At 39.3% G+C, this 25,730-nt stretch overlaps 1 protein-coding gene across 2 annotated transcripts in view; it reads left to right on the forward strand.

Annotated features, from left to right (window-relative positions):
* The window catches only part of GUCY1A2 (guanylate cyclase 1 soluble subunit alpha 2), a 172,683-nt gene that overhangs the window by 71,931 nt on the left and 75,022 nt on the right, over positions 1-25,730 (forward strand). For both annotated transcript variants that reach the window (XR_005264040.2, XM_038175780.2), the window contains exon 5: positions 17,023-17,508. Coding sequence is in view for 1 of the 2 variants with exons in the window: in XM_038175780.2 (XP_038031708.1) it covers positions 17,023-17,508 (486 nt within the window). In the remaining variant the exon portion in view is untranslated. The remainder of the gene's footprint in view (positions 1-17,022; positions 17,509-25,730) is intronic.

The following is a 25,730-nucleotide window of genomic DNA, read 5'->3' on the forward strand; positions in this document are numbered from 1 at the left end:
CCAGTGGAAAGGAGTGTCCAGACCTTGAGACGGATTTTTTGTAAGCATGCTGTGCTCCACCAGGAAAGAAAGATTTCTATTCTTGTTGGCCCAAATATCGCAAAGCAATATATAATCAAAACATTTACAACCCAAACCTAATTTTAATCTGATAATATCAAACTATCAGTTAATTCAATTTTTGTAGCCTGTTTATTAGGAAATATGCATTCAAGTAATACATTTCCACTTTTTTTTTGTTTGTTTTGTTTTTTACTATAACTACGAGATAGGAAACTATTTCTACTAATCTGAGCTCAGAGTATAGTGCCTCAAGCGGACAGTGTGATCCTTTAATGCCCCTTATTTATCACAAATAATCCAAATTTCAATATCCTTAACCAGAGAGAGTTCTGCTATGTCATTTTTCTTTTTCTTTTCTTTTCTTTTCTTTTCTTTTCTTTTCTTTTCTTTTCTTTTCTTTTCTTTTCTTTTCTTTTCTTTTCTTTTCTTTTCTTTTCTTTTCTTTTCTTTTCTTTTCTTTTCTTTTCTTTTCTTTTCTTTTCTTTTCTCTTCTCTTCTCTTCTCTTCTCTTCTCTTCTCTTCTCTTCTCTTCTCTTCTTTTCTCTTCTTTTCTTTTCTTTTCTTTTCTTTTCTTTTCTTTTCTTTTCTTTTCTTTTCTTTTCTTTTCTTTTCTTTTCTTTTCTTTTCTTTTCTTTTCTTTTCTTTTCTTTTCTTTTCTTTTCTTTTCTTTTCTTTTCTTTTCTTTTCTTTTCTTTTCTTTTCTTTTCTTCCTTCAAAACCTAATATTACAACATTTTTTTTTTTCAAATTTTTGAGACAAACAAAAATCACTGTATGCAGTGTTTTCCTCTCAACAAGATTGAAAGTGTTTGTTTCAATATGGATAAACCTATTTGTTTTAATTTTTATCACTTTATTTATACTCATGATGGAATTAAAGAGATTCGAATTTGAGCCTATGTGGATGCATATTTTATTTCAGCATTTGGTTTAGTTAATGTATACCCATGAAATATTTTGCTTTCCTTGAATGTCCTGACAGAAAAAGATATAATGCCAGGATATTTATGACCACCTTCTGTCACTGTGAGTATTAAGGATACACCTACCAGTGTTATCTCAGGGATGGACTGTATTTGAAGGCAACTGAAGAGTTAGTTAAAGTCAACATTGTTGGATCTGTGTAGCTGTAACAGCTTTGAATATGAAAATATCACCAAATGTGACAAAAAGTGAAGTTAAAAATATATTTCTCAGATATATTGCTGATTGCAATTCTCACTCCAGAAGGATTAGTTTGCAGGTTGATTACTAATGAACTTCAATGTTAGGGTTATTTCTGGAAGATTTAGTGTATTGCAAACTAAAATGTTTGTAACAATATTGTATCTCTAAAGCTTATCCTTTCTTCTGTATTTTTAGTTTAATCTGGTTTTAGTACAAGATTAGGAACTTTACTTAGTCTAACAAGTATGTCCTCATGATAACAGGTTAAATGATTAGGCACTGTGAGCCAGCTATGTTTTTGTCCTTTCTTCTTGTGTGAAGTCCAGACAATCCTCCTGACTGTGGTGATTTACACATGAAAAACTGGGATTTAATGTTGCTCTGCAACAGAATTTAGCTTTCTGGTGATCTGAAGTTAGCAATACAGCTCTGGGAATATGAAAGCTCTTCTCTGGCAAGCTTTCACAGAACAGACTTTAATTTTTCTGTTGACTTCACTTGTTAGCTGCTTGTATGAAATACAAGCATTAGGATGTTGTAAACATTCATGACAAGCAGAGATGGTGTATTCTATGTATGGTCATCAACGTTCAAATAGTACATAATCCTGTAGCATAGAGAAGAGCCTGTGGTAGACTTTTCTCTATTAGATTTGTCTGTTTAGCAATTTATGTTACTAGGTCAGGACTTTTGCTGTGAGAACCTAGCTATAATTGAAGTACCTTGGTGACCTGTGGTCATTTAAAATATTTCAGATGTGTTTTGTATGAAAAATAAAGGTATTTTAGATTGATTGAGGGGCCATCAACCAAAGCAGAAGGGAGAATAGGTTTTATTATTTTGTCTTCTCACAAATCACTAATCCATCAGAATGAGTTTTGGTAAACAATACCTTGTTTTTTTTGCTCATTGAGCAAATGGTGTTATTTCCTTTGTGTGGGAAGAATTGGGGGAAAATGGCTAGTTACACTGTTTGGCTCTCACAAATGTTATCAGAGAGTTGTTTATGCCAGACTATTTCAATTTATTATAATAAACTTGCACAATATATTCATATTGTGTATATCAGTAGATATAACCCAGAATCTTGTTTCCTCCAATAAAATGAATGAAATACAAAATACATGAATGTATTTTGATCATTTTAGAAAGGAGGGATTTTCCACTTATTTACAACTACCTGTCCTAGAATGTGCTGCCATCAGTAACAGCCTCCCCATTAGCTTCATCCAACTCAGATTAGGCCTTTTCATTGCTATGGATCAAGAGCACCTCTCCCGGAGAGCCAGGCATTTTTAAAGCTGTTGGAAACCTTCTTTAAACAAAGGGTAACATTCTGTCTTGTGGGAGCATTTGTGTCTTAACAAAGAAACAGACAGTGGTTGGTCTGCTTTTCTGTTCCATTTCTTCTTACCTGAAACTGGGAAATTGTCTTCATTTTCTCTCTTCTCCTCAGTGAATGTGAATTGTCTAATTTACAAGACATGTTAATACAGGAACAGTTTCTCCTTTTTAAAAAAAAGTCAGATGATCTCTGAATAATCCCATTGATTTAAATCAAAAGACTGCTGCAGTGTGGTTAAGAACTACTAAATTTTGCTGTTACTTATTTTGGTGATTATTCTTTTGATGGAATACTGTGCACGAATAGATTATTTGGGAGAATTGGCTTATTTTTACTTATAATGACTTTATAAATATACCATATGATCACACACGAGAAGCTGAGGTCCTGTCTTTTGTATTCTCAGTGCATCAACCAGTGTCATTTTGAGGATCAGAACTTTATTTCATAGAATCTTCATAATGCAGTAACATTTAATATTCCTTAAAGTGTTGTATATACTCTTAATACTTCAGTAAGAGATCATGCAAAATAATAAAATGATTGAAATTAAGCATTCTGTAGGACATCATGTCTAGCCAAATATTGCAACTTACATTTGAAAACTAGGGAAAGATTTATATTTCTTTTGTGTTTGTGTTATTCTGAGTACCATAAAACAGCCAATACTCAGAAGAGAGTATGGGTTGGGATTTCCAGTGTAAATGTAGGAAAAAATCTACATTTCAGCATACCACTACAGTCTCAGTGCAAATTAATTGAAGACAAAAGAGCGTATTACTAGGCCTTGTTGCTTGTTGAATCCAAGTAGATCATGACTTCTGTTCAAGTTGTTGAGTGTTTATGAACATGCCTGTGTGTGTAAATGAAATAAGCCTATCCTATGTAATTTTATGTGAGTCGGTGTCAGGCTGTGTAAAGCAAAACACAAATAAAGAAGGAAAATGCAGTGCAACTAGTGAAAACACATGTGCCAGAAGTAGGTACCATAGAGAGTTACAAAACAGCCTTATGGTGGATCATCACCACAGAAGGCTGCAGACTTCCAGGCAAATAAATTTCCGACAAGAGTATCCGTTTTCTTTCAGACTCTTCTCGTGGGATCTTTTTCACAAGAGATTCTGGGACAAGATCCCTTGTTTTTTATTCCAAGAGCTATTAAAGGAGAAGCTGCAAACAGCCCCGGCTCCTATGACCAGGGTTCAGTCAGGGTCTTTAATAACCCCGACAAGGACTGGGGAGAGGCCCTGGGGGAAGCTTGCTGGTGACACTAAAAAGCACACACTGCTGGATTACAGCTAAGGATGTTGTTAGGAATCTGTTTTCTGCAACAACATTTCAGGATGTAGTGCTGGTCGTAAACAGCATGATGAGCAGGAGGATCATCAGCCCTTTCCATTTTCATCAACAACATTACATCTAGCCTGGATATATCTGGAAAACTTCTGTCAGTCACCCGCCTTGAGTAGTCCATGCCATGTAACTATTTGAGACTTTGCAAACACTGCTTTCTATCTCCATCAGACAGCATGGAGGACTGTTTGTTAAGTTTGATTGCCTTTGTTGAGATGAGGTATGTAATGAGGCTGCTGAATGTGGAGCAGTAATATAATCAGCGCCCTGCTCTCAGCAGTGGCAGGATGACTTCAGCTCCTGGAGGAATTCCGTTCAGATTTTCATGCGCTTAGACTTCAGAAGGACCTTTTTATAATATTTTTTTCATTCATATATACCTATATAAATGTATTTACAACACAATACAGTGGGACCTGTTAAAAAACTTTCCAACCAATAGCGTGGGGGGACTCAGAAGTCATGAATAAGAAATGAAGTGCTCCTGACTCTTCTGAAGGGAACAGCAATACAGTGGGTGAGATTTTGAAAGGCACTTCGATCCTGTTCTTAAAACTGACTTTTGACATCAGGATTTTATGCTTAAAGGCTTTAGTACTCAAAGAATCGTAGAAGTAAGAATGCTGATTGGAGTGCTCTAAATTAGCTCCAAATTAGGTGCAGGTCAGGTTTTGCATAAATAGCATGAAGTTGGTCCTGTCAGTGTTTGTACAGACAGCTTCAAAATAGCTTCACTTGGTCTTTCAGCCTGTGAAGGGTAAGCTGGCCCCAATCCAGTAGCCAGGTAGCTGTGTTAGCATCATGCTGTGCTTGAGCAAATATTTTCTGCTTCTCAGCAGGGTTCTTCAGCTGAGGCAGAGTACTGTGCTAAGGCAGTCCTGTGGCTGCTGGGCTGTGGGCTGCCCACTCACAGCAAGTACTGACCAAATGTGCAAACCTCCCTTGAGGTATCAGTGGACAGAAATCTGCAAGCTGACTGGGAGCTTCCGAAGGCAGCAGTTCTTAACATTTATAGGCTGATCACTTCCCTCCTTTGCTCTAACAGCTGGACCTCCCATTTGCATCCTCACACTTGCCCCATCCGTGTGCACTTGAAGGACCAAGCTACCTCTGGGCTTTGGTGGCCCCTAGGCAGCAATGCTGTGCAGATAAAACCTTGGGGACAACGTTGTGTTTCTCCCTCCTTGTCAGCCTGGGTCATAGAACTCACTCTAACTGCTTTCTTCATTTTGCACTAGAATAATAAGGTAACTGAGACTGTCTTGATTTTAAAATACCACCTTTCACCTAATTAATTTAATTTCCTTTGTTACTATTTCAAGGAAAAATGAATTAGTTGCATTGAACAAAATGGAAGCTAAGCAAATATTTTAACACATACAGATGTGCATATTCACTACATCCTGGCTGTTCTTTCTTGCATTCCATATTCTAATTATAACTAAGTTAAAGGCATTTGCTTTTTATTTCTTGATGGGTTATAAAATAAATGCATTGTGTAATTTTGGAACTATTCACAGAATCACAGAATTGAAGGGGTTGGAAGGGACCTTGAAAGATCATTGGGTCCAACCCCGCTGCCAAAGCAGGTTCCTTAGTGCATTCTTCCCAAATTCAGATCTTTTACGTGGCCTGAAAGAGACTCCATGGGAAGATTATGTTTTACTGGTTCAGGTCAAATATAGTAACTAAAGAAAGCTGTGGATGAAAGGTCTACTCATGGTACAATACATTGTGTTGAACATGCTGAAAGAAATTTAATCATTTTAAGAAAAATACAGAAAATTTAATTTTAAAGGTCTGGTACAATTCCTACTAAAATCAGCTAGATGTATTTACAGTGACCTCAATGAAAGCTGGAATGGCTCTTTCTAATTATATCTAACATCAGAATGATTGAACTGGGAACAGCAGAAATTTCTTGTCATGGTGTTCTGAAAATTCTTACTGCAACAAAAGATCAGAATTGATTCATCTCCATATCAGATTCTAATGGTAAAGTCTTTCATCAAAGCTGAAAAAGTCCTTGATATATGGAGTAATAAAGAGAAAAACAAAGTAAAAATAACATTAGACAACTCTACCTCTAATCAGTTTTCTTGGTGTAGTGTCGGCAGGAATTTGGAGCAGGTTTATATATTTAAGATGAAATAGAACAGAGAAGGAGTTGGAACATACAAATCCTAAAGGAGAAAAATGTCTGCGAGCTAGATATCGAATGGTCTAAAAGATCTTTTAATCACAGGATTTTAAAGATACCTAGACTGGTAATGAAACTTCACATCTACTAATGGTTGCTATATATACCTGTTCTGCACAGATCAAAGGGGAAAGCTACTTCTACCGCTCATTGTCTGCTGTTCTCATGAATACACAGATATTCTCATTTAACCATTTCCCTACATTTTGATAAAAAACAATTTCCACAAAGAAAAAAATTAACCTGGAAAGGAAAGATATTTAGCAAAGGATAGCACAGAATGAGCAGGAGCACTTTCTGATAGCAGGTCAGCTTAGATAACTGGGATGGGTCATGTTCAAATGAGAAGCTTTTGCTAGGAGTTGCAGACCACTAATGGAATGATTAGGTGTAGCACTGATTTGTGCACCTGTGTGGGGTTTTTACCCTGCTGTGCAGCTGAACACCACCACAACCACTCTCTCAATCCTGCTCCTCAAAGAAAAAGGGGGAGAAAATACAATGGTAAGAGCTTAAGGGTTGAGATAAGGACAGAGAGATCACTCGACAACTCTCGTCATGGCCAAAACAGACTCAGCATAGGGACATTAATGTAATTTATTGTCAAATGATGGCAGACCAGTGCAGTGAGAACTAAAAGCAAACTAAAAACACCTTTCCCCCCACCCACCCTCTTCCAAATTCTCCCCCCGAGCTGCAGTCTTCTCCACACCTTCGTGGTCACTCTCTGCCCCTGCTCCCTGTGGGGTCCCTCCCATGGATGCTGTCCTGCCCGAACTGAGCCTGCGGGGGCTGCCCACAGGCTGCAGCTCTTCAGGAACTGCTCCCACACGGCTCCGTCCCACGGGGTCCATCCCCCAGGATTAAGGGCTGCAGGGAAACTTGTGCCTGGAGCACCTCCTGGCCTCCTGCTGCACTCCCCTTGGTACCTGCAGGGCTGCTGCTCTCTCAGCTCTCACCCCTCTCTCCCAGCTGCTGTAGCACAGCAGATTTCCCCTTCCTTCAATCTGCTCTCCCAGAGGCCCAACCAGCATCATTCACGGCTGGGCTCTGCCCAGCAGCAGGTCCCTTTTGGAGCCATCTGGAGCTGGCTCTGATCTGATGTGGGGCAGCTGCTGGGCTGTGCTCACAGAGGCCACCCCCACATACCCCCTGCTACCAAAACCTTGCCACGTAAACCAAATATACAAGCTGCTCTAATCTTGTGGTGAAAACTGTAGGAACTAGTCCCAGAAGTAACAGTTCTCTGGCAAATGTGAGCCTTTCTGTTGCCTTCGGAGTGCACTGGCAAATTCCTCTGTAATTCTGCTTGGTTGACATCGATAGGTATCACTAAAAATCTGTCTTTAACAAACTTACAACTAACAGTTGTCAGTTATAAAGGCATTTGCAAGCATAAGGTGATTTAAGTTTTGATCACATGAATGCATGAAGCCTTTCTGGTTTCAACCACGTAGATAGTCTTGGTGGTGTTACTTGTGTCATCCTGAGTGTAAAGTCAAGAATTTTATATTGTAAGTTCAGTGGAAAAGGAATGGTGTGATTTGGTGTGTTTGCACATTTAGAAAGAAAAGGCCCAATTCAGAGTAGGGTGTCCAGCATACTTTCACCTCCTTAAGTTTTTTCCACTGGCATGACTGTACACTGTATGGCAACTGTACCAGTAAAAAAATAAAAATAAAAAAGGAAGGCATGGATGTATGGAACAGGATGAATTTTAAACTGCAGGAAGAACTGAGCCCTTCCTTAAGTTTCTTTCAGTCAACTACGACTATTGTTGCATAGTTCAAATATTCTTAAGTTTTTGTTAAATTATTCAAAATGAATTGAAAGGTATTTGATGCTGAGTTTGAGTGATGCAAACAAAAGATAAAAATAAAATGACATGTTTGTTTCAAAATCCCTTTGAAATGCAATCAAATTATTCTTATTAATTTATATTCGAAGTATATCATAAAAAGATTTCTCTGTGAGTGCTTTGACCTTTTGTTAAATTGTGGAATGTACTGGGTATTTACCATGCCCTGGGTGCTGGTCACTACACTATTCTGTGTGATAATTTCCAAAAAAAAGAGGAAGTACTTAATGATGATATGTTATCATCTACTCTGAAGTGGGATTCTTTGCTCTTAATTCAGCACATCCAGAGCTGTCTGTTTAAAGGTAGATATGCTAAGGAGCTGATGAACACAATCAAAGCCAGAGGTGAGCCACAACTTTGCCACTATGTGTGTAAAGTTTACCCCCATGGACACCCACACAGGTGCTGGCCAGGCTGTGGTACAGCTCTTGGATTTGCTCCTGGGGCAGGAGCTGTGAAGTTTTCACATCCTCTCCAGGAGTCAGAAAGTGAAATCATGGTTCCTGGCTAAGCAAAATATATTAATATGTTGCTTTGAGGCTTATAATTTTACGACAAGATATACCAGATTTTCTTTTAACTGAGTACATTTTAAGAGTTACTCACAGAAGAAACCTTTGGAAGTCAGAAGAAACCTCAGGAAGTCAATGACTATTACAAATGATAATCCATAAAGTTCTGTTAATGTCCTTCAAATAGAAGTAGAAGAAAAAAAAAGACAAGAAAAGCATTGTATTAGATACCATACCTATTAAATTGGCATAATTATTTCAGGTAAAATAATTGCAACAAATATGATTTTTACCTCTGTGAATTTGACAAACTGAACATGCATTTATATGCGTCATCCTCCACCTCTCTGCCTTACCAGACTGAGACATGTTTGAACCAAAGAACCAACTTTTCAGAAAGCTTTAATGACTTTATCAAATGCTATGTTCTTGTTTTCTCATTCTCCATCCCTTTTTAAAAATGGAAAGAAAAATGTAACAAAAATAACCCATTTTTCTCTCAGGAAAGACTTATTATACAAAGTAGTTTAGCATATGTTCATTGGAAACATAGTTTGGGGTTTATTCCATTTATCTTACTTAAACACAGAGAGAGTATTAAATATGAGAATTTTCTCTTAAAATTTTGTTGGTTTGGCCATGTTGTAACCAAACAGTGATGGGATCATTAGTACAAAATACTGAATTTTGCTTTGGTTGAAATGCAAAATTAATACAAATGTGTGGTTTGAGGGTCTCCTGTTTGGAACATGTTTATAGCTACCACAGTTCTCAGAGTTCTTCTCAGAGTTCTTGTTGAGAAGTAGGGTTTCTGGTTTTCTGGAGTCTTCTTAAAAGGCTTTTGGCTGACTTAGAGTTACATGAAAAAAACTGTGAAATAACCCATAAGCTGGAGCCTCCTCAGAATCTACAGCTCACAGCAGTTAATCCTTCTGTCTACTTTAAACATTATGTCAAGAATATAAATCTCAGTGAGTAGTTGCGTGGGGCTTCTCAAGTCCATAACTTCAGGAGCTATGTGCTGGTCTAAGAGCAGAATCCTTACTGTTTCTAAAACCATAGTCCATGAAAAAGCCGGGCCAGTTCCACTGGGTTGCTAAGTGCTAAAAGAAAAATCTGATCAGAGGATTTGGAGAAGAATCTCATGCTAAACAAATGGTCATTTCCCAGAAAACTGTTTTCATTGCTCTGTTCCTGACAAAGAGATTATTATTTTTATTTTATTTTTTTTAACCCTGATGCTGTAAGTTTGTAACTCTATCTTGTTAGAATAAAGTGGATAGCACTACATCTGCATTGCATATCCCATCTTTTAATGAAGTAGCTGAGAGATGTGTTATTGATATCTAAGAAACTACTATGCTAATCCAAGTGTGTGAGACCTAACAGCAGTTTTAAGAGATTATGTAAAGTTTTGTACTTTACAATTAAGTAAAGTTTCATACAAAGTACAACATTCATGCTGCCATTCTATATTTATGAAGTATCTAACACACATAAAATGTTAAATTTACTTCCTTTGGTTTAGGGACTGCTGCATATTACGTAACACCCCAGGGACTTCTATAAATAACCAAAAATTTTTAAGTCACTTTGCTGCTGTGTGGAATCATGTTCTTTTGACAATGCATTGAGCTGGAAATCCAAGCTCATAAGCAAATGCTCAGGGTTCTGCTTCAACAAGAACCTGAGAACCTCCTGAGTTGTGCTGAGCAAACTCTGCCTCATTTATGCTGTTGCATGAAGCACCAACTGAAAAATATTATATATTTTTTTTTCATTTCTGTGGAGATGATATATACATGTATATATATATATATTTTTTTTTCAACAAAAGATATATACATTGGAAGCTGATATTTTGTTGTGATTCATTTATTGAATTTAGCTGCTTTCTTTGTGCCTACAGATAAGATCCGGTTTTCATTTGAATCTGATTTTTTTCTTATTCCCATGAATCTTTCTCCACAGTCAGTTCTACTGCCTGTTACTTTGATTTAGCCCACTCTACAAGCAGAACTGGAGTATTGGGAAGGTTGTAATGACTTTTTGTAGTTCAGATGGTTTTTGAATATTTCCAAGGAGGGAAACTCCACAACCTCCCTGGGCAACCTCTTCCAGTGCTTCATCACCCACATAGTAAAGAAATGCTTCCTGATATTCAGAGGGAACCTCCTGTGTGCCAGTTCATGCCCCTTCCTATTTTGTGACTGGGCACCATTGAAAAGAGCCTGACTCCTTTCTCTTTGCACATTCCCTTCAGGTATTTATAGACATTGATAAGATCATGCCCTACCTGAGGTTTCTCTTCTCTAGGCTGAAGCATCCTAGTTCTCTTGGCCAAACATAGAATCATAGACTGCCCTGAAATGGAAGGGACCCACAAAGAAGGGTCATAGGAGAGGTGCCACAATTTCTTCATCATCTTCGTGGTTCTCTGCTGGACACTGGTATGTCCATGTGCCTCTTGTACTGGGGAGCCCAGAACTGAATACAGTACTCCAGATGTGGCCTCACCAGTGCTGAGTAGAGGGGAAGGATCATCTCTCTCAACCTTCTGGCAGCACTCCTCTTAATGCAGACCAGGGTACCATTAGCTTTCTTTGCCACAAGGATACATTGCTAGATCATGTTGAGCGTGGTGTCTACCACGAACACCAAGTCCTTCTCCATAAAGTTTTTCCCATTGGATGTGTACAAACACAAAACAGTCTGTCTTCTTTGCATTAGCTCTTAGTATGTTTGAAGAATTTCATATCCCAGTCCTGAGACTTTTCTTCTCTGGGGTAAAACATCTGTGTTTTATTTTTTTTTATTTTTGTATTTTTTTTATTTTTTTTTTTAAAATGTCATATTTTCTAGACATTTCATCAAATTCATACAATCTCCAATTGATCCATCTCTTTATTTCTTTCTTTAAGTGTTGTGCTAAACATGAACACATTCATCCATCTGGGACCTGAACACTGGTGGTCAGAGGAGGATTACTTCCTATGTTTTGCAAGCTATATAATTGTTTATATAGCCTCGTAAAATGTTTTCATTCTTAATGACAGCATGACTTGTTGTCTTACATTCTTCTCTTCTACTCTGTAGACTCCGAGACATCTTCTTAGAAACTGTTATTCTGCATTTATTTTTGTATTTGATTATTCTGTTTTACTTTATTCATTGTTTGGAATCCCATTCTTAGCCCATTTCTACAATTTAAGAGATTTTGAATTTCGTTGTCTTCATTGTAGTTGCAGCCATTCTTCTAAATGCATCACCTGGAAACATGCCAACCAAGTCATTATTTTATTTTTGAGAAGTTACTGTCTTCCTTGTCCAGTGCTCACAAAATCCCCTAAACCCCTAACTTCCAAATACTTTGGAATATCTTGCTGTAAATGTCCACAGGACACTGTCATGTATCCAAAAGGGTATTCAAAGAAGTATTCAAAGAAGTGAACACAGCTGGTTTAGATTTTAGGTTAGCAGCTAATTCACCTTTCTAGAAGTTACCCTATACTTTCATCCTCAATATGAAGTAATGGTCTTCTTCTTTTTTTTTTTTTTTTTTTTTTTTTTCTTTTCTTTTTTTTTTTTTTAATGAGCATATGTTATTTTCTTTGTACCTTGAAATGTGTGAAGGTGTCCAGGCTTCTTTGTGACAAGCTGATTTTCCCTCAGATACCCCAATTCTCTAATTAATAATATGCCTTTTAAACAAGAAGGTCTGTTTATTGTCATTGATTTTGTTCATTGAGTGAAGTCAAACATGTGAGTGCAACTGTTTACAAAAGTGTGACGCAGCGCTCTGAGTTTCCTAACCCACTCCTAATAAGAAAAGAACCCTAAAAACAGAAAGCTTTTATAACAATTCAGAAAGGATTATGTACTGATCAAAGTCAGAGCAGAAGCTCCACTGAAATTTGTGGGAAGATTGCAGAGGCTGCAGAATACATGGGCCAGGCCTAACAGCAAAGAAAATTAATTCGTAAACCCTTGAGTCTTTCTCAAAAATACTGCCTCACGTTCCCATTAGTATTTTGCAGATGATCCATACTTAATCCTAGTGTGGTGTGAACCAAGAGCTTGCAGAGCTGGAATGACATGTACCTGTTGAGGTAGCTGTTGGTGTACAGCACAGTAGGAGACTGTCTCATGTTGTCAAACAGCAGCTTTAGTCTGCCGGTGTTCCCTGGGTGGGTCTTTTGGGAGAGGGAGGCTGGAAGAGTCCTGGAGCATAAGGGACTTTTCTTTGTGTGCTCCATTTTCTTTGCAGTGGGTTTGCAGCGTGAGTAAAACAGCAACATTTATTATTATTATTATTTATTTCCTGGAGCTACTTAGGATTTCACAGCAATGTAATCCTGTAAAACATTAGATGCAGTTGCTCATTTCAAAATGTTTCCTATTCCATTATACCACTAGATCAGAAAATGTCCTCTGAAAACAGTGGAATTATTCTCATTTTATTCTGTGAGAAGATAATTAAAGAGACAGGAATGCAATAAAATGTAGCAGTAATGAAATATAACAGATGACAGAAGTGTTTCAATCTTTCCATGCTTACAATAAAGACAGATGATGTAATCCTGGTTGCCTGTAGGCTTATGGTCTGGGTGTAGAGCTGTCCAGCTCTGGGGAGCTGCCTAGAAGTGCAACTTGCTATGGTTAGCTTCAAGAAAACCCCATGTTCCATTTTATTCAGTTATACTTCGAGATACAGAGAAGTGGAGAGGCACTCCAAAGGAAAGAAAGGAGATTCTGCTGGATCATAGCTGCAGTTCAAAGCTCACTAGAATAGGTCTGAATTATCTCTGAAACTTCTTTGGAAGGGAGAGGACTTTGTAAAGACTGAGCAGAAGGATGTAGTCTTTGCTATTCTCTGTTGCTGTACCTTGTGAAGGTGTGTCTCCCCAGGTAAGCTGAGACAACTTTTTTTCTGCATATCCTCTTGAAGAGGTTAGCAGGATAGTCTAGAAAAAGAAAAAAAAAAAAAAAAGAAACAACCAACATCAAGAATCACTAAAATCACTAATATGACATGCAAAGAATGATAGAAAGTATCAACAATTCCTGTTAAGCAGCGCAAATGATAAAAATCTTCAGAGAGTAAAGTCTAAATAACATTGAACATTTGATGCTGTCCTGTTTCAGCTGAGATGGAGTTAATTTTTTCCATGGAGGCTGGTATGGTGTTGTGTTCTGGATTTAGGAGAAGAATAATGTTAGTAATACATTGATTTTTTTAGTTGTTGCAGAGCAGCACTCACACAGAGCCAAGGACTGTTCAGCTCCTGGTGCTGCCCTGCCAGCAAGGTACCTGGGGGTGCACAAGGAGCTGGGAGGGGACACAGCCAGGAGCTGGCCAAAGGGATGTCCTATGAGTAGGACATGAGTAGTATGATGTCCTACTCATAGGACATCCCTTTTTCCCTAACCGTAGGGAACAATAAAACTGGGAGGGCTGGTTGGGGGGCAGCCAGTGCTGTGGGACTATCTGGCAATCACTCAGCAGGTAGTAAGCAATCACATTATGCATCACTTACTTTGTATATTCTTTATTATTATTATTATCATCATCATCATCATTATCATTATCATTATCATTATTATTATCATCATCATCCCTTCCTTTTCTTTCCTGTTAAACTATTTCTATCTCAACCCATGAGTTTTACCTTTTCTTTTCCAGTTCCCCATCCAACTGTGGCTGTGTAGTACTTAGCTTTCTGCTGGGTTAAACTGCAACAGACACTTTTAGGAAACTGAGCAGTTCCTTCGTAGATGTTTCTCAACATGCTGTAGAAACCCTCAACCCTGTTGAGGCAGGGGCTCAGCTCACTTGGGCAGAGAACAGGCTATTATTAGTTAGGCATTTTACAGAACTGCCCTTGTCTTTCACTGATTCTCAGGCAGAAGTCTCAAAATGTGTTATAGGGAGGTCGATATCATTGTTCCTGCTGTGCTGAAAGCATAAATAAGCACTCAGACTTGATAATTTGCCTGGGGTTACCCAGAGGCAGAGCAGAGGACTCTGGAGTGTCCGCTTACTGTGTTAGTCACTTGATCAGTGTTCCCGGGGAAGAAGCCACTCGGGGATGGTTGGCACAATATATTCACACAGATAGAGAACACATCAAAGAGTTTAACACCTAAAATTGACAAAAGAGAAGCAGGAGCACAGAGGGGTGCACTAGTCTCACAGCAGGTTGTGAGGAGAAGCACGGCTCCAAGCCAGGTGGCTTGCCTTGCTGATGGGTCAGGCAAACCAGGGGCCGTGGTCACACTCTTACCTCCTGAACTGACATCCTCTTTTCACCTGGAGGTGGAAAAGAGAAGTGATAATATGAGGTACATTTATTTTGTACACCGGTGATGTTCTAGACATAAATAAAAAAGAAAAACTCTCTGGAAAGGGTCAAAAAGTAAGAAGAAAATATAGAAATCTAGATAATGTAGGAATATTATGTATTTCACATTTAGCAATTTGCACTTCAGAGTTAAAACAATTTCGTGTGTCCTTTGACAGCATGAGGCTGTATGCATGAAGAAAGCATCTATTTCCCTTATGTGTTAAGAAGGGAGCCATATGTTTTAAAAATTAAAAAGAACAATTAGTCTTGGAGCAGTAAAATCTGCCCAGCTAGGTAGCTGATCAGCTTCCTCCCAGAGATTGCTCTCCCAGAACAAAGTTTAGGAAGTAAGGCTTAGAAATGTAGATATTAGTAGGTATGTGGGAATATAAATTTGGGAAATTTACAATTTTAATTTCTTTTATTTTCTTGTATTTGCTGAGTTCCATGGCTGACATCAGAAGTTGCATGTGCTGGGTTGCTGGCAGGATGGGATATGCTTCAATGGAAGCAGAGACACGGGGACAGGATAGGCTTGTCCTCATATTGTCAGTAGGATCTGCAATAACAGCATATTACTTGATGTAGTAAATTCCTAATAGAAACAGGAGCTTCCCTACTTCTCCCCCAAACACAGAAGGTCCCATGCAGGAGTAGCTGTCAACACAGCAGGAGCTTCCAGACCTCTGGATGCTTAAATCACATTGCTATTACAGACACCTCTGGGTTCTCTGCCTGAGGATTTCCTATTTTGCTTAGAGGGATAATGGATGGAAGGCGGATTAAATGTTGAATCATGTGAAGATGAGAAAATGCCTGCATGAAGCATGAAAGTGTGACTGGAGGACACCTTTTTGTTTCAGGAGGGATTTTGTGGAATATAAAAATACAGAATTAAGACGTTATGGTGCCTAACACTTATGAGAATTCTTTGCTTAGATGCACGAAGTGTGTTTGTTGCATCTGTTTTGACTCTGAGGTCCTTGGGTTAAAGACTGTATTTTTTTAGGTCACCTAGTTCAGTACTGCCCTGCTCTTTGTGTACTCCTGAAATGAAAACATTAACAGTGAATATGGTTCATGGCCAAGATTATGGGAGGCTGTGTTTACAAAGATGGCTACTTTACCCTATTTAATTCTTTTCTGCTTAAGCAAAATATGTTTATCTTATTTATTTATTTATTTATAATTCTTTTATCCGGTGAAAAAATAGTGCCATAACTGACAGATTCTCTTGTGTGACCTGAGTAAGTTGATAAAAATCAGAATGTGTGTAGCCCCAAACTTGAAATATATCATTACAGTTGAGTTTCATTGTGCATTTCCATCTGATATTGAACTGGTGCTGAACTGCTGTCTTGGTGCAAATGGTAACAAGCAAGGACCTCATTCATTATCAATCACTGGACATCATTCAAAAGATGGGATGCCTTGCCATTTAGCAGGCAAATGCAAAATCTGTAAAACAGTGCAATGGACCCCTTGATCTTTTCTGGTGCTCCTTTCTTACTATTCCTTCTTCTGATCTGCAAATACAAATTATACAGATCTGTGTCAGCAAGAAATCTGCAAACTCTAACAGAATATCACCCTTCAAGTACTCTGCATATAAAAGAAGACAAATAGAAATAGGAGCACTGATGCACCTTTTCCATGCCATTCATTATTTTATAGAATTCTTTCTCATGTCTGTTCTTATTTTACTACTGAATGGCATGGCCACATTTGAATTAGTACCTGTTTGCTGAAAAAGAACTACTTCACTATTTAACTGGTTTGCTTTCAGATGGTTGTATCTTCCTTTTCATTTTATAGTTTTAGAATTTGTATCTAATTAACAGAGAAGAAGCTATTCTGGAATTTGGATTTAAGACGAGGTACATTCTAGGAGCAAAACTTAGAAACAGTATTTCTGAGAAATACATGTCATTGTGATTGCTTTCATATTTAATTGGGCTGGAATGGAGTCTGACATCTGATTTGGGAATATTTTTGTGTGAGTATAGGATATTTTATGACTCACTTTAGTGGGTAGACTATGTGAGTCTCATTACTTGAATAGGTGTTATAAGAGTCGATCATTTTATCTGAAGAGTAAATAGGGGAAAGGTAGAATGGAGATCCACCTATAAACCGATTTTTACTTTTCTAAACTATTTTTATTTTTATTTTTTTAGGTGATGGAAATTAAAGGACAAATGATTCATGTGCCAGAATCAAATTCAATTTTGTTTCTGGGATCCCCCTGTGTGGACAAGCTGGATGAACTGATGGGCCGAGGCCTCCACCTTTCAGACATTCCTATCCATGATGCTACTCGCGATGTCATACTGGTTGGGGAGCAAGCGAAGGCCCAAGATGGCTTGAAAAAACGAATGGATAAGCTGAAGGCAACACTAGAATGCACACACAAAGCCCTGGAAGAGGAGAAAAAGAAAACAGTAGATCTCCTTATATCTATTTTCCCTGAAGAAGTGGCTCAGCAATTGTGGCAGGGGCAGCAGGTTCAGGCCAGGAAATTTGATGATGTCACCATGCTCTTTTCAGACATTGTTGGCTTCACTGCCATCTGCGCACAGTGCACACCCATGCAGGTCATCAGCATGCTGAATGAACTCTACACACGGTTTGACCATCAGTGTGGATTCCTGGACATCTACAAGGTAACAGCTCAAGCTCTAAGTTAGAAAAATCTAATTGAAATTGAGATAGAAAAAACTTACCAGTAGCCACCTTCTTAAATTACAGACTTTGCCTATAAAAATGGGAAAGGCAATTTTTTTTTCACAGGAAAAAATAAATTTGAAATATATCCACTGAAGATCAAATACTTTGATAATGAGAAGTCATTGTGGTTCTCCCATAGGAATATATGCCATATTGCTGTTTTCTTACAGGGACATACACCTCCTGTGTTATAGTCCGGTTATATAGTCTGGTTTCCTTTAAGTGACACATTGGTCATAGTGTACTAAGGGTGATGAAGTCCATAGTGATGATCGTAGCCCAAAATGCATCTCCTGGAAGGCACTCAAATATTTTCTGTTTCAGTGGAAACCTGAATGTTTTCAGTTTCAGACACTTATATTTTCGATAAATTAATTCTATTAATTTATTTTTATTAATTTATTATTAATTTATGATTTTCCATAAATTAGAAATTTTCATAAAGAACAAGGCATTCACTTAAAAAGAGGGTAATAAAGGATTTAAACTTCCACTGAAAACAAGGAAGAAGACAGCTGTTTTCCATTTTAGTGATTTTACCATGCATGGCAGTTGAACACCACCACAAATCTCATTCCATGTCCTAAAAGAAAACGGAGGAGAAAATATGAGGGAAAGGGCTCAAGGGCTGAGATAGAGACAGGAAGATCACTCAACAGTTACCATCATGGGCAAAACACACTCAACATAGGGAGATTAGTATAATTTATTGCATCTGACCAGCAGACTAGAGCAGTGAGAAACAAAAAACTAAAAACACCTTCACCCCTGCTCAGAAGCCAAATGACATACTAGAAGAGGGCTACAACAGAAGGTAGTGACCATCATTTGAAAATGTTTGTGGTGTTATAGCTGGAAAAGATTGGAAGTTTGATCTTGGTTTGTATTAATCTACTGTTAAAGCACTGGTTCTCAAGCCAATTCTGAGAATGTGACTTGAGAGACTTCTGACCCACAGCTGTGCGCCATATCTAGTGACCCTGTTTCACATGCTGTATCTGGTACATGGGTGTAGTTAGTGTTTTCCCAGATGATTTATTTTAGATAACTGTTTTGAGGCATTCAGGACATTTTTTGTTAAAAACTGCAGTTGCGTAGCAGTAGGAAGTAAAGTATCCCATACTCTCTGACCTGTTTGGAAGGAAGGTTGGCTGAGTCCTGTGAGAACACTATGCAGGATGAATCCAGGCTGACTCCGCTGTCCCTGGGGGTGTTTAAGGAAAGGTTGGACGTAGTGTTTAAGGACATAGTTTAGCGGGTAATATTGCTGGTAGGGGGATGGTTGGACCAGATGATCTTGGAGGTCTTTTCCAGCCTTAATGATTCTATGATTCTAAGGAATATTTTTACATAACTCACAAATATTATGTCATTTAGACCATGTATTACTGCCCTTCACCTAGCTTTGCGCCGCTTTGTATGAAAGATGTTACTGCACAGCAATATTGTCCTGACCAGTGAAATAATATGATGGTTGCTCAGATAGGCAAAGTAAGATTTGTGCATCCTGAAAAGGTACAAGTACTCCAAAGAAAATTACCCGCCCCCCCCCCCCCCCCCCCCCCCGTAATTTTATGAGCAGAGTAATAAACAAAGTCTATTTTTCTGTGGAAGGGTATCTAACACCTTTTCCCCACTGTTACTGCCTTAATGGAGCTAGTTCTTCCTCAGATCACTTCATCCCAGGTTTTTGTTCATCTCCCTACTCTCCCCTGAGCATCCCTAAAGCCCCACCACCACTGAATTTGCTCCACAGCCCCCCTCCCACTGAGCAGGATGATGTGTGCTGTGGTTACTTGGAGCTGTGTGTGCCTACCCTGCTTGCTGATCGCTGAGCCCAGAGTGCCAACGAGATCGTGTTGCTGCCGGGCTCACACGACAGTCAGTTCCACTGCTGGGGACACTGTTCTGAATCTCCTACATCCATCCAGTCATGGATCTCCCAACCTGTGAGAACTCGGTCTTTGAAATCTCTACTTTTTGTTGTTGTTGTTGTTGTTGTTGTTCTTCTTCTTCTTTTTTTTTTTTTTTTTTTTTTTTGTCCCTTTTTCCTTATAACTAGGAGTCTAAGAAAGTTACTGTGAGGTTAGGTGAAAATGACTCAGTTAAGCATTACAGAAAGACAGAAAACCCAGGCATCGAACCCTCCGAACCCTCTTTTATTTCCTTAGAGAAACAGGCTTAAAATAAAATGACAATTCCTTTTGAAAAAGCATTTGCATTTTTAAATAAAAATAGCTCATGTGTTTACATTTTTCATTTGTTTCAGATGATATTCTGGAAGCTTATTTTATTAATAAGTATGATCAACACCACAACTATAATTTTAGAAGTTATTGTCAAGCAGTGAATTTTAGATATGTAATCACCAGTGTTTGTACCTGCAGCCTGCCTCTAAGATATTGTCCTGTAACTAGGCTACAGAAATTCATCTTGTGACCTATATTATATATACATCAAAACACAACAATTTTCAAATTTGCTTGTGTTGAAGCAACATGGAAAGAATAATTTGCAAAGATTATTTGGAGAGTACTTTTGAATACCAAATTTGTCATTTTGTAAACATAAAATTAAGCAAAATTCATTAAATAGATTTCATGCTGTAAATTATTCACCCAGCTTTACTGTTACAGCATTTCAAATTCAGAACCTCAGTGCTTCTAATTTTGGAGTCAGACAATGAATGTAATGAACCTAATACTTTTCAATTGTCTCACACTATTCATTCAGGAATATTTACAGAGAAGTATGACACGGAAAGAAGAACAAAGATGCCTGTATTTAACAAGTAGAACATGGAGGGCAAGCATAATGATCTGTTGTTTGAAGAATAAGAAATGTTTGTTGAGGGCTGAAGGGGGATGAATCAGACTTTGAAATACCTTGGAAATGAACGTAAGTGGCTATAACTGATGACACAGGGAAAGGGTATCCAGTGGATGGAAGTGCAAGTATGAATGACACAGGAAAATGACGGGCTCTGAAAATAAACTTCACAGCAGAATTTTAAATGGATACTAGGGATGACAGATTACATTCCTACAGGCTGAAGGAGAACATCACAGTAATTGAGATGCATCATGATACAAGCCTGGGTGACAGTTCTAGCAATTTGGGTTTTAGAGAGTGAAACTTTAGAAAGAATCTGCTTACATATAGCTTTGATAAAAAGATGAATAGGGACACTCCTGGGGTAATCACAAAGGAGAGAGGATGCGAGAGAACTGAGACCTGGCAATGCCTTTGGGAACTGGTGCTGCTGACTATCTGAGCTAATCATGTTTGGCGTGGTACTGAGGAGTGGGAGAAAAGGATGCTGTCAAGCAGGGAGTGCAAATTATAGCAATGCAGTTGCAGATTTGAAGACCTGAGCTGCTTAGTAAGTCAGTGTCTGTGGACATGCAGGTAGAAACATGGGCTCCAGGAGAAAAAGTACTAAGAAAGATAAGATCTCAATACATTTTGAAAGCAATTGCTTTGGATAAAGTATATACTGGTTGACTTGACTGTATCTTTGTTTTGACCTGTTTTTCTTTGTATCTGAATTCCTGTCATTTGTGAGCCAAGAGCTGGGAAACGATGCCTCAGCTAAGCCACCTATTTATTAAAAAAGCTATTTAGATATGCTGCAGCCATGGCTAGCATTTAAAACTTATCCCTGCAGGCTGATATCTTCCATGTTCAAGCTTCCTGCAGCCTCTGTTTCTCTCTCTAAATAATGTCTTTGATATAGGCTCATTTTAGATACTTTTGTTGTTGAGTCTTTTTGCCTGCGTAGGCCTACTTTCTTAACTCTTTTCCCCTCTGTTACTTTCCTGAAACAAACCCATTCCTCTTCTTTGTCTTTTAACTACTGTGTACAGTAAAGACAGCATGTGTTGTGGCCATTTTTTTCGTCATACATTCATTGGCTGCTTGGCTGTGTATGTTGGCTGGGTTTCTTGGTCCTTTCTCTGGACAGTGCAACATTTGTTGTTGAAGACATTTCTCCAAGGTGGATTTTCTCCTAACCCTGAATTTCACTTTCTGCGAAATGATGAGTCCCACTTTTCATAACTGCGCAGTCTTAAATGTTTTGGGCAATGAACTATTGTCAGCTGACAAAATTTATTTGCTGTACATCTTCTGTTGTATAACTGATTCTGCTGCATTTTCAACCAGCAGAAATCAGTATTCATTTTTAGTTAAAACAAAACAAATTATAACAAAAAGGAAATTTAAGTACTTTCCTACTTCCTTAACTATCCTCCCTGGTGTAAGATATTTCTACACAATCACATATAAGTAATTAAGTTTATTGTTGGTGCTATAATGACTAAAGAATACTGTGATGACAGGAATTCATGAGCTTCAGACTGTTCTGAAGTTTTGCAAGCTTAATGTTCCACAAGTTAAAAAAAATACTTTTCAAGTTTTCATGTAAAATTTATGGCCACTACTTTTGTCTTCTTTCCATCACTTCCTCGGTTTTAACCTTGTGTGTTCAATGCAACTACCTATCTACTTTGAAAGGGATTCAAATTCTTTTAGCTTCAGCAGAAGCATCTACAGAATGAAGATTATATGAAATGCAATTAAAATGTATAAACTATACTGATACTCTTCTATGAGTGATAGTATATACAGAAAATATAATAATATGCCTATTTAAAGATAAATAGATGCAAGTTTGGGGATTACTGATGCAGCAAGTGTTGCTTCTTCTTGTTAATTTAAAGTCAGGCTAGATTGGATAATAGAAGAAAATCCCCATCATGCAGAAACTCTCTCTCTGTGGTGCCACCCATATGTGTAGAGCTGCCCTTTAGCAGACTGCTCTGTTCGGGTCCCACCACAGAGAACTTATGAACCTTCTTGCTTTCCTTGCTCTGAGTAGGCTATATCACTGACTTTCTCTAGCTATCTGCCTCTGCATGGACTTTGCTGTCACACAGAGCATCTCACTCCATTATGGAGACAGGGCAATGCTGGGGTGCCTATACTTTGGGGGGAAATCAGAACTGTTTGGGGTTTATGTTTAAAAAAACAAAACTCAGAAGGTTCCTTTCTGTATGAAATCACCCTGCACATCTGCATTATTTTTACCAGAGAGCTCCAGGATATTTCAAGACCTCCAATTACTTTAAGCCTGTATTTGTTTTGCAGCCTTGTGGTGGATTTACACTTTTTGTCTTTAGGGAGATGTACAAATGAGGTAAACAGATATGCAGGCTCCAGAAGAGTCATTCTTTACTTTATAAACATACAGACCTGCACAAAGCCCTAAAGCATCTGTGCACGTTCCCCTGATCTAGGCAATTAATCACCCAAGAATCCTCTTAAGAGTCGAGGACTTGTGCTTCTGTGTACGATTTCTTCAGGAATACTGTGCTTGTATATGTTTCCTTCTCTTTCTCTTTTTAGAGAAATGTATAGGTCCTTCCACTTTTCTCTTACCTGAGAAGCCCACATTTGTTTTTAAGTGTACCGTTCCACTTCCCTCAGACTGTCTGGGAGCCTTAGAGCCTAAGTCCAGCTCGCTGGTTGTGGGAGTGCTTCCCATGTCCTCAGTTTGTGTGTGGACACTGGCGACATCCTGACTTTTTGTTTGGGCAGCACCCAGAAGTCTATCCTCCTTTGGGGCTCCCTGCTCCATGCTTAGAAGAAAGCCCAATTGCAGTGGCTAGAAAAGAACCATGGCCAGGAGTGTGCCCTGTTAGAGCATGCAAGTCTCCCCGATGTTATGTTTTTTAAAACCCACCATTAATAGCTAAGTCCTTTGTTTTCTTGTGTCACATTTATCAGCCATTTAAATTTTAGTCCCTCTGAAGGACTGGAAAATTTCAGTTTCCATCAGTCTAAACTACTTCCATTTCAACAGTCCAGTATTGTCCCAGACCTAGAGGATACTTAGCACAATCCTGACAACTTAAGGCTGGCCCTTCATATACATCAGCCCTCCATGATGCAATGTTTTGCATTCTTTCAAATAGTATTCATAAGATGTACCCTAATTTCTGAAATGAATGTGGGAGATACTTAGGGAAGTTAGGAGAATATAGAAATTTCAAGACAGATAAATGAAAGCTCATATAATCTTGATGAGGTTGCTGTTCAGCAGTAGTTTTAATATTAGGGGTAGCTACAGCAATCTAAGACCCTTCTTACTGCTGGAAAAGGCCTATCACATTAAACTGAAATGTGTGTCTTAAGTTATACATGATTATTTTAATGGTTGCTTATTTCATTAGACAGTTCATTACTATGACATTGCAACTACCTCACACAAGGCAGAATGCCAACCAGAACATTTTTTATTCACCGTAAACATTCAATGTGATTTTTGCAGTTTCATACTTCCCACAAAAGAGAGAAATCATTTATGCACTGACTTATGTGTTCCATGACTGTTGTGGGCAAACCTAATGTTGGTATAATGTAAACTGTAATTCTTCTTGCATCACAGAATCACAGAATTTCTAGGTTGGAAGAGACCTCAAGAACATCGAGTCCAACCTCTAACCTAACACTAACAGTCCCCACTAAACCATATCCCTAAGCTCTACATCTAAACGTCTTTTGAAGACTTCCAGGGATGGTGACTCCACCACCTCCCTGGGCAGCCCGTTCCAGTGCCTCACAACACTTTCAGTAAAGAAATTCTTCCTAACATCTAACCTAAAACTCCCCTGGCGTAACTTTAGCCCATTCCCCCTCGTCCTGTCACCAGGCACATGGGAGAACAGGCCAACCCCCACATCTCTACAGCCTCCTTTAATGTACTTATACAGAGCAATAAGGTCACCCCTGAGCCTCCTCTTCTCTAGGCTGAACAAGCCCAGCTCCTTCAGCCGCTCCTCATAGGACTTGCTCTCCAGGCCCCTCACCAGCTTCGTCGCCCTTCTTTGGACCCGCTCAAGCACCTCGATGTCCTTCTTGTAGCGAGGGGCCCAAAACTGAACACAGTACTCGAGGTGCGGCCTCACCAGAGCCGAGTACAGGGGGACGATCACCTCCCTAGCCCTGCTGGTCACAGTGTTTCTGATACAAGCCAGGATGCCGTTGGCCTTCTTGGCCACCTGAGCACACTGCTGGCTCATATTCAGCCGACTGTCCACCATCACTCCCAGGTCCTTCTCTGCCAGGCAGCTCTCCAACCATTCCTCTCCCAGCCTGTAGTTCTGCTTGGGGTTATTGCGCCCCAGGTGCAGGACCCGGCACTTGGCCTTGTTGAACTTCATACAGTTGACCTCAGCCCATCGGTGCAGCCTATCCAGATCCTCCTGCAGAGCCTTCCTACCCTCGAGCAGATCGACGCACGCACCTAGCTTGGTGTCATCTGCAAACTTACTGAGGGTGCACTCAGTGCCGTCATCCAGATCATTGATGAAGATGTTAAAGAGGACCGGCCCCAGCACCGAGCCCTGGGGGACGCCACTAGTGACTGGCCTCCAACTGGACTTGGCTCCATTTACTATGACTCTTTGGGCCCGGCTATCCAGCCAGTTTCTAACCCAACGAAGCGTGCGCCAGTCCAAGCCAAGAGCAGCCAGTTTCTTGAGGAGAATGCTGTGGGAGACGGTGTCAAAAGCCTTGCTGAAGTCAAGGTAGACCACATCCACAGCCTTTCCCTCATCCACCCAGCGCGTCACTTTGTCGTAGAAGGAGATCAGGTTCGTCAAGCAGGACCTGCCTTCCATAAACCCATGCTGGCTGGGCCTGATCGCCTGCTTGCCCTTCAAGTGCCGCATGATGACTCCCAAGAGGATCTGCTCCATGAGCTTCCCTGGTACTGAGGTCAAACTGACCGGCCTGTAGTTCCCCGGGTCTGCCCTCCGGCCCTTCTTGTAGATGGGCGTCACATTTGCTAGTCGCCAGTCAGCTGGGACCTCCCCCGATAGCCAGGACTGCTGATAAATGATGGATAGGGGCTTGGCCAGCTCCTCTGCCAGTTCTCTCAGTACCCTTGGGTGGATCCCATCCGGCCCCATCGATTTGTGGACATCCAAGTGCCTGCATGTCTGTATTTTAACCGGTGGGAAAAAAAAAAAAAAAAAAAAAAAAGAAGAAGAACAAAAACCCACACCCAAATTTTAAAATACTAGATGTTGTCTACACAGCAAGAACCATTTGTCTATTTTCCTTTCATAAAGAAAACAGCACTCTGAATGAATTA

The sequence above is a fragment of the Anas platyrhynchos genome, chromosome 1 (assembly GCF_047663525.1).
Source record: "Anas platyrhynchos isolate ZD024472 breed Pekin duck chromosome 1, IASCAAS_PekinDuck_T2T, whole genome shotgun sequence".
NCBI lineage: Eukaryota > Metazoa > Chordata > Aves > Anseriformes > Anatidae > Anas > Anas platyrhynchos.